The sequence below is a fragment of the Rhincodon typus genome, chromosome 28, assembly GCF_021869965.1.
Source record: "Rhincodon typus isolate 14 chromosome 28, sRhiTyp1.1, whole genome shotgun sequence".
In the NCBI taxonomy this organism is placed as follows: domain Eukaryota; kingdom Metazoa; phylum Chordata; class Chondrichthyes; order Orectolobiformes; family Rhincodontidae; genus Rhincodon; species Rhincodon typus.
This window is the reverse complement of record NC_063359.1, coordinates 13,655,991-13,666,676: the sequence shown is the minus strand read 5'-3', so window position 1 is coordinate 13,666,676 and position 10,686 is coordinate 13,655,991. Positions and strand designations below refer to the sequence as shown.

Below are 10,686 nucleotides of genomic sequence, written 5' to 3'. Positions count from 1 at the left end.
CTGCTCCTCTGATGCTGCTTGGCCTGCTGTGTTCATCCAGCTCTACACCTTGTTATCTCAGATTCTCCAGCATCTGCAGTTCCTGCTATCTCTGATATAATTTCATTTTGTTTTGTTTCAAGTTAAGGTGATATTCTATATGACCACTTTAATTTTACAGATGCAGTAAACTAAATCTGCACAATTGTTCGTAATCAGGAAAATTTTCACTGGTGTGTAGAGCTGTAGAGATGACCAAATAATCTCCTATGTTTACGTATAAATAAGGTTCCATTGCAGGTAGGGAAGGTGTAGATTATGGGTTTCAATCCTCAGCTGCAAAATGAAGTGAAGGAACATTGTGACAATGGTTCAAAAGAGGTTCGGTGCTATACCTATGTTAAGCTGTGCCAGCGGCAATTAACAAAAGGTGGAATTCTGAGGAAGGGTCACTCAACCCAAAACGTTAACTCTGATTTCTCTCCACAACTGCTGCCAGACGTGTTGAGCTTTTCCAGCAATTTCTGTTTTTGTTTCTGATTTACAGCATTCCCAGTTCTTTCGGTTTTGAACAAAAGATGGTGTTCATTATGGAACAAATTAGAGGGGATATGGTGGGGTGCGTCAGGTGAACATGTAAGACAGAAGAGTAGGGATCACCTGATTATAAACATCTGACACTCCAGGAAGTAAGTAACACCTAAACTGCCCACACGAGGCTTACAACATTGGGTGGCCCCGTTTATTTTATATTCTTGCCTTAGGTTACTTTCTATTAGCTTCTATAGTGGTTGACCCTGTTGTGTCATTTTCCTGCCTTGCTGCTTAGGTTAAAATGACGCTCTCAGTGTTTGATCACAATCCTCATTTTACACTATGTTTGCCATTTGTTTTCTGAGGGGTTTGACATTTTGAGCCATGTTTCAGTCAATAAAGGATGGCATCATGTCACATTCTTGAAGTGTCACAGCATTAACGATCTGCCACCTCCAAGAAAGGATATCAGTGATCTGTGACACGGACACAGAAAGGTTTCAATGCTTTTGAAACTGCTAATTGGCTTCAATCACCAGAGGAAGCGGATGTTGTTGGAGCTGGATTCTAAACGTACATCCAAAGGTCTTTCCTGGCCCCATCCCTGCCTCTTCGACCTGTTTGTTTCTTCTCCACCTATCCTCTCCTCTATCCCTCTTCTATCCGCCTCCCACTCTCTCCCTATTTATTTCAAAACCCCCTTCCCCTCCCCCTTTTCTGATGAAGGGTCTAGGCCCGAAACGTCAGCCTCTCTGCTCCTATGATGCTGCTTGGCCTGCTGTGTTCATCCAGCCTTGCACCTTGAATATGAAGCTATTCTTGTTTGTTCATTTTTTTTAAAGGTTTTCTTAGAAGTGCATTGGGACTTTCAACTTAAGTAAACAATTGGTGGAAGTGATCTTTTCTCACTCTTAACTATGTTGGCCATTTATTGCATGTGGCTCCATGGGGCATTGGGGTGCCATTACCTCATCTATTAATCCATTTAACTATGAAGAGCATCACACCAGAGACCATTCCTGCCATCATTTGTCCCATGCAAACCTGGACATCCCAACAGTTACAAACAGGAGCTGGATGAGTGCATAATTGCTTACCTTCCTGTAAGAATTGACCTTCATGTATCACTGTGTTCATGTGTGGTGCTATTACCTGACAGCAACGGTTTGTAACCAGTGTGAGAATTGTCCAAGTGTGCCATGAAAAATTTTTACAAAGATAATGAAAATCAATGTAAAACAACCATTGTTTCACGTTAAATAATATTCTATCCAGTTAGGATTTCAACTCATAAAACTCATGAAAATTAATTTGTCACATTTAAAAGCGCAATTTAAGTCCTTTGATTCTAAACTATGAACATTGTAAAAACATGTGGCCAAAGGGCAAAATTGAGATGATGAGTAAAAAGTGGATGTGCCATGGAATTGTTTGTCTCATTGAAGTGTGCCTTGTTACTAAAGGATTGGAAGATTTGCAATATCAGCAAAGGCTAGAATTCAAGTCTGAGATGTAACTGGCTGGCCTGTATACCCCTGTACAATAGTGGGCATGGCATTTACCCAAGACATCAGGGGATTGGCTTCCAATTGTAACTTAATATCCATTCTTCAGTCCACTCTCACAATGAGGCAAACCTTTATGTTGAAAAGCATATCGAAAGCAAGTGAATGTATCGGATATATAAAAGAAAAGTGATATTTAATTACAGTCATAGAATTGATTAACAGTATTTAACAGCATGATACATTGACCACACATGATATTTTGAAGAATAGAGATCAGAGCTTGAGAGGCTTATATCCTTGAAGGGAAGTGGTGAGAAAATCATTCTTTTAAATTAAAATGACCTGAACTGGAGCATGCAAGGGGAGGTTTATTGCATGGGATTGCCGAGTGATTCTAAACAGCATGAAAGTGCATGGGTGTAGTGCTCATAGCTTATAACCTGTTACTGTCAGTCATGTTACCTTCATAAGTTTTTGCATGCCTTAAAAGGTGAAATGAGTTAAATAAAAATTATTACAGCGGAACAGACAGCTGTAGTTTAAAAGGCAGAAGGATAATTTCACAAATAGCAAGGGTGAAGTTTGAGTGGTTTCTGTTTCTCAATTGAAACTTGAGAGAGAACCTTTAATTTATAACTCAGTGCCAACCACTTACTGTTTGTGATAACAAAAAGGAAAAATCCCAAACTTCTTTGCCTGTCCACCTCTCCGTCTCTTTCGGATGCTGCTTTTCTGACTTGGACCAAGCATTTGGTCGCCAGCCTCAATGTCTCCCTCTCTGGCTGAGTTTGTTTGATTACAGTCCCATAAAGTACTTACTTGATGATTCTTTACTATGTTTTTCATTTTAAAAATGCTATGTATATTCAAGTTGTTGTTGTTGTTTGCTTGGTGTTAATTTATGCAATGAATTTAAATTTGACCAAGCCAAAAAAAGGATGATTTGAGTAAAAATGCAACAGCAGCTGCAAGTGTAGTACAGATTTTCCAATGCAACGGGAAATACCTGCGCCTCACTTGTTTCTTTGATGGCCCAAGGCTAAATGCACTGTGTGTGTTGGGCAAAGAAATACAAATCAGGTCAAAACAGTGTGCATCTTATTCAAGATAGAAACTGAGGTGTTGTACCTGGCTTTAAACCTTCCCCATGCCCCAGTCCTATGGACTGGAAAATTTACCTGATGGAACAGTGTCTGACAAGAACAGGAAAGGGGATTGCCTGTGGTGCTTCTGTAAACACTTATTTCCTGGGGTCTGGGAAGATTCTGCAGTGAAGCAGAATCTTTCAGCCTCCTCTCAGCAATTCCTGTTCTCCAGTTCACCAAATAAAAACAAAGTATCTTTGTCTTTTCTGCCTTGCAAGGTAAAACTTCAACAAAATGGGAAGTATTTGGCTTGACTTCACTTCAAATTTTGAAGTATCGAATTGTTCACAACAGCTGTTTGTAGATGCCTAGTCGAATATTCCTATCCGATGAATTAATTACAGTGTGTATTTTGCTTCCAGTCTGAATCAATGATGACAGTCACTTGCACAGATGGGAAATGGAGCCAACAAGTGCTATGTGAGCCTGTGGACTGTGGGATCCCTGACCAGTATCACGTCTATCCTGCCACCTTCTCATGCCCTGAAGGTACCACATATGGCAAGAAGTGCACCTTCCAGTGTCGACCCCCTGCCCAGCTACGAGGTAAGAACAGTTATGCTTTCAAAACCACTGGTTACATCTGTTTGTTCCCCCTTTAAAAAAGAGTTGCAATGTCACAACCGAGTGCTCCCACTCCCTCTTCAATCCACCAGCTCAACAGTCGAGAGAATCACATTGGTTTCAGATAATCTTTTCAGACATCTGAGGCATTGGCTTAACTCTTACTTACTGTCACTGCACTCCACCGTTGGTAAAGTGTCAGAGCAAAGCAGAAAACTGGAAGCACTGTGTTGGTTCTAATTGATGCATTGTGCGCAATGTGAGCTTATTTAATATGAGTGGATGACCTGGTATTGCCCAAATAAAATACTCAAATAAAATCAATTACCTTCTGTAGATTTTACATGCTTTCCAAAACCAATCTGGAAACCAACAGAGTTTTGGATCGAGATGACAGCATCCTCTGGGTGTCATGATCTAGGGGTGGGTATGGAAAATACTGGTTGAACAGACGAATTCCGATAGTATCATGGATACAGTAGTCACTCACATTATTCAATACTGCAGCTCATGAATACCGCATTCTCCACTCATACCTTCAACAACTAATGCCATACATTCAAAGTCCAGAAATCTCTCTTTGTTGCTTGAAGTTTTATGCACACTGTTAAACTTGATTGTTTTTAATTTTGTTGCTCCCATCAGGATTCAATGAAGAGGTGAAAGTGAAACATGGAATGCGCCTGCTTTTGAATGAAGCCAAGACTGCTTCCTTTCCTGAAGCACTGTGTATCTGTAGTGGTTGCACACAGATGTGGAAGTGCTACAATAAGCAAATGAAGGGCAGGCAGACGCACATCTTGATGATCTTGCCTGCCCTTTTCAAATTTGAGGATGTCCTAAATTATGGATCTTGGCCATGCAATAAGCACCTGAATTAAAATAAGACAAAGCTGCCATGAGAGCTCAATATACAGCCGATTTGCAATTCAAGCAACCTTTAAAAGGCTACATATGCTCCCAGAACTTTAATTATATTATGGCTTCATCGGCAAACCCTAGTGTAACAAAGACTGTCAAACTTCAAAATGAGCATCAAATTCAGGAGACCATAGGTGTCACAAAAGGAGGACAGACTATAAACAAAACCAGGAAAACTTCTCCTCGAGGAGTTGAGGCTGTTATATATTTGTGTGTGAAGAAAGCAGGAGGAAAAAGTGAATTCCCCTGCATGCACATGACTTTACAAGAAAAATAAGAAATTGGTAAACAGCTGGCTGATGGAAATCAGCTCATTGAAGCAACAAGGCACAAAGTGGAAGTCATCCAAGGCATGTCTCCAAAAGAATGATATGAAGACTAACTAGTGTATAAAATGTGTGACATCCGGCTTAAAGGTTTAGTGGTTATCAACAGAATAGCAGAAATCAAGGTCAACAATTAAATTTGACGCCCAAGTGATTGGCAGAAAAAATGGATATGAGAAAAAAAATCATTAAATCTTTCAAGTCTTTTCATCATTCAGTTTAATTGTAGCTGATCTATACATTAGCTCCATTTATCTGCCTTTCCTCCATTTGCCTTGATACCCTTGTCTGTATAAAAATCTGTCAGTCTCTTCTGTGATTGCTGCAGTCATCCTGGCATTCACACACTTTGGTGAGAGTGTATTGCAGATTTCTACCACTGTGTTTGAAAACAGTTTACCTTTGCACTGTCTAGGGAGGAAAGGGAGCTGTGAAAATCATCCCTGGCACTTGTTGAGTTAGCTAATCCTCAGACAGGGCAATGGTGGGACTGCATCGTTCGCCTGGGGATGTGGAAAAAAAATCAGGCAACATTCCATTCTTGATTGCTAACCATGTCTCCTGCTGGAGAATGAGCGTGTGCAGAGTTCAGATGAGGACGAGAGTGGGTTCAGTTGCAGTACCTCCTGTGCCGGCTCTCACCATGGACTAGCTGTGCCCTGCGTATATAACAGGAGAACTTGGGGCCATGTTGGGGGATTGGAAAATGCTAAGAATTATGTAGTCAGATATCTTCCCAAGAGTGACACAAAATATTCTTGCCTCAATTGGGTAGAACAATAAATTTGTCCCTTTGAATTACATAATCAGGTTCAGAGACTTCATATGAGCAAAATCTTCCTCTTCCAGCAAAAGTGCGTATAGCTGAAAGCTTTCCTTTCCCCATCTACAGCCCCCTTACTATTTTTTCAGTAAATGCTCAATGCGTCAAACCAACAAGTTACTTATTGGAACCTGTTAGCCTAAAACAACAATAATAGCTTTAAGTTGTGAGTAACTTTGAGTAAGTTATAGAGAGGGTTTGCCAACAAAAACAAACCTTCCCAGGTTCAAGGATAGAAAATGGGATAGAGTTTGTGCAAGTGAATGTCTTCAGATATATTTTGTGCTGTGAAATAGTGTTTAGTCGTGGTTTGTAACAGCGTGTACAGGATATGCGTTTCTGAGGAACTGTGAACAATTTGCTTTCCAAATTCATGTGCCAACAATTCCAACAAGGTTGCTTTAGTTTTTAGTCAATGAGGTTTTTGCCTGTGCCAAAAATGAGTCTTCCATTTGAACTAATGCAATGCAGTGTTCTGCAGGGACCAACAACACGCTAATCTGCCTTGATGATGGACTGTGGTCATTCCCCGAATCCCTTTGTGAACTGATGTGTCTTGCTCCTCCTCCTGTGCCCAATGCCAAACTTCAAAGTTCACGTTGTCAGCATGATGGGCACAAGGTTGGTTCATCATGTAAATACAAATGCAAACCAGGATACCACATCCCCAGCACCTCAAGAAAGATAAGGAAGTAAGTGACTCCAGGGCTGACAAATTATATTACTGGGTTGAGAAGTGGGTACTGTGGCGGGGGAGGTGGTGGGAGCAATGCTATGTTACAATGAAACACCAGTGGGAAAAAAAACTTCTGTTGATTCAAGATACAAAAAGATTAAAATGGCCAAGCTTCAAAAGGTTGACTGTAACTTACAAAATATGTCTGTACAATTATAAAAAATGAACAATAACAAACTGGTAAACCACTTTGGCAATTGTAGCTGATTTCCTTTTGCCTCAAGTTCAAGGGGACAAATAAAAGAGAAGTCACCTTGGAGTGCCATTACTTTTGCACAATGCCCAAGATGCATTTTATATTCCCATGGGATTAAATCCAATCCTATGAGCATATCATTTTCGTTTTGCCTACAAAGAAGTATCCCCATGATGCTGTCTACATTAGAAACCAAGCTTAGAAATCAGTCAAAGGTGTCAGAGTTCCGAGCTAATAAATAATTAATGATTTCGTTACACGTTGCAACACAAGAATGTAGAAAAACATTTGCTTGCATGCTTAATATAATACCCAGCACGGTAATGTCCAAACTATGTGCAGAGAAATCAAAGATAACAAGGTGTAGAGCTGAATGAACACAGCAGGCCAAGCAGCATCAGAGGAGCAGGAAGGCTGACGTTTCGGGCCTAGACCCTTCTTCAGAAATGGCGGGGGGGAACGGGGTTCTGAAATAAATAGGGAGAGAGGGGGAGGTGGATAGAAGATAGATAGAGGAGAAGATAGGTGGAGAGGAGACAGACAGGTCAAAGAGGCGGGGATGGAGCCAGTAAAGGTGAGTGTAGGTGGGGAGTTAGGGAGGAGATAGGTCAGTCCAGGGAGTACGGACAGGTCAAGGGGGTGGGATGCAAAAATGCCATCCCCTATTCCCAATTCCTTCACCTCTGCCGCATCTGCTCCCAGGATGAGGCATTCCTCTCCCGTACATCTCAGATGTCCTCGTTTTTCAAGGACCGCAACTTCCCCCCCTCAGTGGTCGAGAACGCCCTCGACCATGTCTCCCGCATTTCCCGCAACTCATCCCTCACACCCACTCCCTGCAATAACAACCAAAACAGAATCCCCCTCGTCCTCATGTACCACCCCACCAACCTCCGGATCCAACGCATCATCCTCTGACACTTCCGTCATCTGCAATCCAACCCCACCACCAAAGACATTTTTCCCTCCCCACCCTTATCTGCTTTCCGGAGGGACCACTCTCTCCGTGACTCCCTTGTCCGCTCCACACTCCCCTCCAGCCCCACCACACCCGGCACTTTTCCCTGCTACTGCAGGATGTGCTACACCTGCCCCTACACCTCCCCCCTCAATCCCATCCCAGGCCCCAAAAAGACCTTCCGCATCAAGCAGATGTTCACCTGCACATCTGCTAATGTGGTATACTGCATCCGCTGTTCCCTCTACATCGGGGAAACCAAGCGGAGGCTTGGGGACCGCTTTGCAGAACACCTACGCTCAGTTCACACTCCCAGTCGCGAACCATTTCAACTCCCCCTCCCATTCCTCAGACGACATGTCCATCCTGGGCCTCCTACAGTGCCACAACGATGCCACCTGAAGGTTGCAGGAACAGCACCTCATATTCCGCTTGGGAACCCTGCAGCCCAATGGTATCAATGTGGACTTCAAAAGCTTCAAAATCTCCCCTCCCTCTACTGCATCCCAAAACCAGTCCAGCTCGTCCCCGCCTCCCTGACCTGTCCTTCCTCCCACCTATCCCCTCCTTCCACCTCAAGCCCCACCCCCATCTCCTACCTACTAACCTTATCCCGCCCCCTTGACCTGTCCATCCTCCCTGGACTGACCTATCCCCTCCCTAACTCCCTACCTACACTCACCTTTACTGGCTCCATCCCCGCCTCTTTGATCTGTCTGTTTCCTCTCCACCTATCTTCTCCTCTATCCATCTTCTATCTGCCTCCCCCCTCTCCCTATTTATTTCAGAATGCCCTTCCCCTCCCCCATTTCTGAAGAAGGGTCTAGACCCAAAACGTCAGCTTTCCTGCTCCTCTGATGCTGCTTGGCCTGCTGTGTTCATCCAGCTCTACACCTTGTTATCTCAGATTCTACAGCATCTGCAGTTCCTACTATCTCTGCAGAGAAATCACATTGTTTTTTGGCAGTTAGACACCAGACACCAATGACGTTACCTTTTTCTTTGACGTGTTATCAACAATCATTTCTTTGATACTAAATTGTACTTTAATTACTATCAGCCACTGGACTGGGAAGCAGTGCTAGCTTGTTGAATATGTCAAGCTACAAAAAGCAGCAACAAACATTTCACAACCAGTAACTAAGCACAGACTTTTTTCCCCTCTGTAAACAATGAAGAAAAACTTGTTTCCCTTCCTTCAAATATTTAAATGAATTCTGCATGCTAATAGACCTAGTGCATAATGAAGACAAAAAATCCTTCGGGAGCTGACCAACTGATGTCAGCTGGTTAGCGCTGATTGAATTCTATTCACAGAGAGGATTTCTGAAGCATGGGAGTTACAAAATCTGATAGATTGTCTGAAATAAAAACAAATGTGAGGAATTTTCTGTCTTTCCCCATTGGTTTTGATGTGATTTTGTCTCCAGCAGTTGATTTTAATTGATACTTTGTCATCCTGTGTAACACAAGAAACGGAGTTTGGATGTTGTGATATTGAAGAGCTGGACTATGTTAATTACAGCTAACTTACAGATGCAAACATTGATATGCATCTAACACACAAGTGTCTAGGCTGTTATTAAGTTAATAGTTTACAAGAGAGGACTCTGAACCAGTACAGAGTCATGCTTATGTGTTCCTGTATAAGATGAATTATGAAAACATAATACTCTTAGGTCATAAGCCATGGTTCAATCATCAGAACAAGAACATGTCTCTTAAAGATAGGCTGACATAGTGACAACAGAACAAGCTCAAGGCTCTTTCTCCATCTTCTCAATATGTGGCTGTGATGTTCACTAATTTTGAAAAAGAATTCTAACTACCTTTTACATCAATTACAAAGTTATGTTCATCACACGTATTCTATGTAGGGAATTAATTAAAATGGAAGGCTGCACTGAAACCCCATCTAATATTTTTCCTTCAAATGGGATGTGCCAATTGAGAACCTCTGATTTAGCTGAACTTAAACATAGTATTTGGCGCAAATGCATAATCTCAGTGGGAATCCATAATTACAGGGACAAACAGAGGACAATGTTGCAGTGTTGTTTGGGTCTGAGAACCACAGAATTGTGGAATTACCCTATGAAATGCAGGTATATCGCTTTATTACTCATCAACATTCCTTCCTCAGTCAGTGACATGAAAATGTCTCTTTTTTTGTTATTAAACATGAATCGGCTATTTCAACAAGTTTGCTATCTGTCTGCAGTAAAAGGAATTTCTTCTCTTTAATTTCCCTGTAATATGGACTTTCTCTGGCTAAAAAAGCAAAGACTCAGAATGACATTGAAGATCACAGAAATCACAACTTAGTGCACAGGAATGAAACTTGTTTTTAATACCACTTATTTCAATTTGAATACGTACTACCAAGTAGCAGGGCAAATTCATGCTTGTCTGCACAAAATAAGGGTGAGAATAGAGAAAGAGATTTCCTTTTAGTTGCCTACCTAAGCATTCTGGTGAAAAATAACAATTGAACTTCGAGGAAACATCATGAAGCATCTTGAGAGCCCAGTCAGACTTTCTTCATCTTGGAAGAATGAAGGTGGTTTTTGTTTTTATTTCCCCCAATCTGCTAATTTTTAAATCTGATGTCTATTTACATTCATAACTTTTGTCATCCTGATCATAAGGATGTGAACACACTGGTTCACTGTGTTTGTATGTTCATGGTTCTGCGATTCTGACAAAGCATTAGGGAGCCAGTTATAACAATGGAAGTGTAAGGAGCTAATCAGGGGATATTGCCCTCCCAAGGGTCTCCCCTAATTCACTTACACTTAACAATTCTACAGTTCGAAGATTTTTCTGTGGGAAGAAGAGAACCAATTGTAACAATGCCACTGCAAGGAACCAACAGATGGATAGATATTGCTCTCCCACAGTCCAGAGTAGTTGAAATATAAATGTAAATCTTTGAGTGATTGAGTTACCCAGTGCATTGAAAATCCTACATTTTGTCCAATGGGGCATATTTTTGA

The 10,686-nt window shown here is 41.7% G+C and overlaps 1 protein-coding gene across 1 annotated transcript in view; it reads left to right on the top strand.

Moving 5' to 3' along the window:
* LOC109913486 (pappalysin-1-like) overlaps nucleotides 1-10,686 on the top strand; it is a 277,630-nt gene that overhangs the window by 191,524 nt on the left and 75,420 nt on the right. Inside the window, exons 15-16 of the mRNA XM_048613637.1 lie at nucleotides 3,529-3,712; nucleotides 6,282-6,492. Of these exons, the coding sequence (XP_048469594.1) occupies nucleotides 3,529-3,712; nucleotides 6,282-6,492 (395 nt within the window). The remainder of the gene's footprint in view (nucleotides 1-3,528; nucleotides 3,713-6,281; nucleotides 6,493-10,686) is intronic.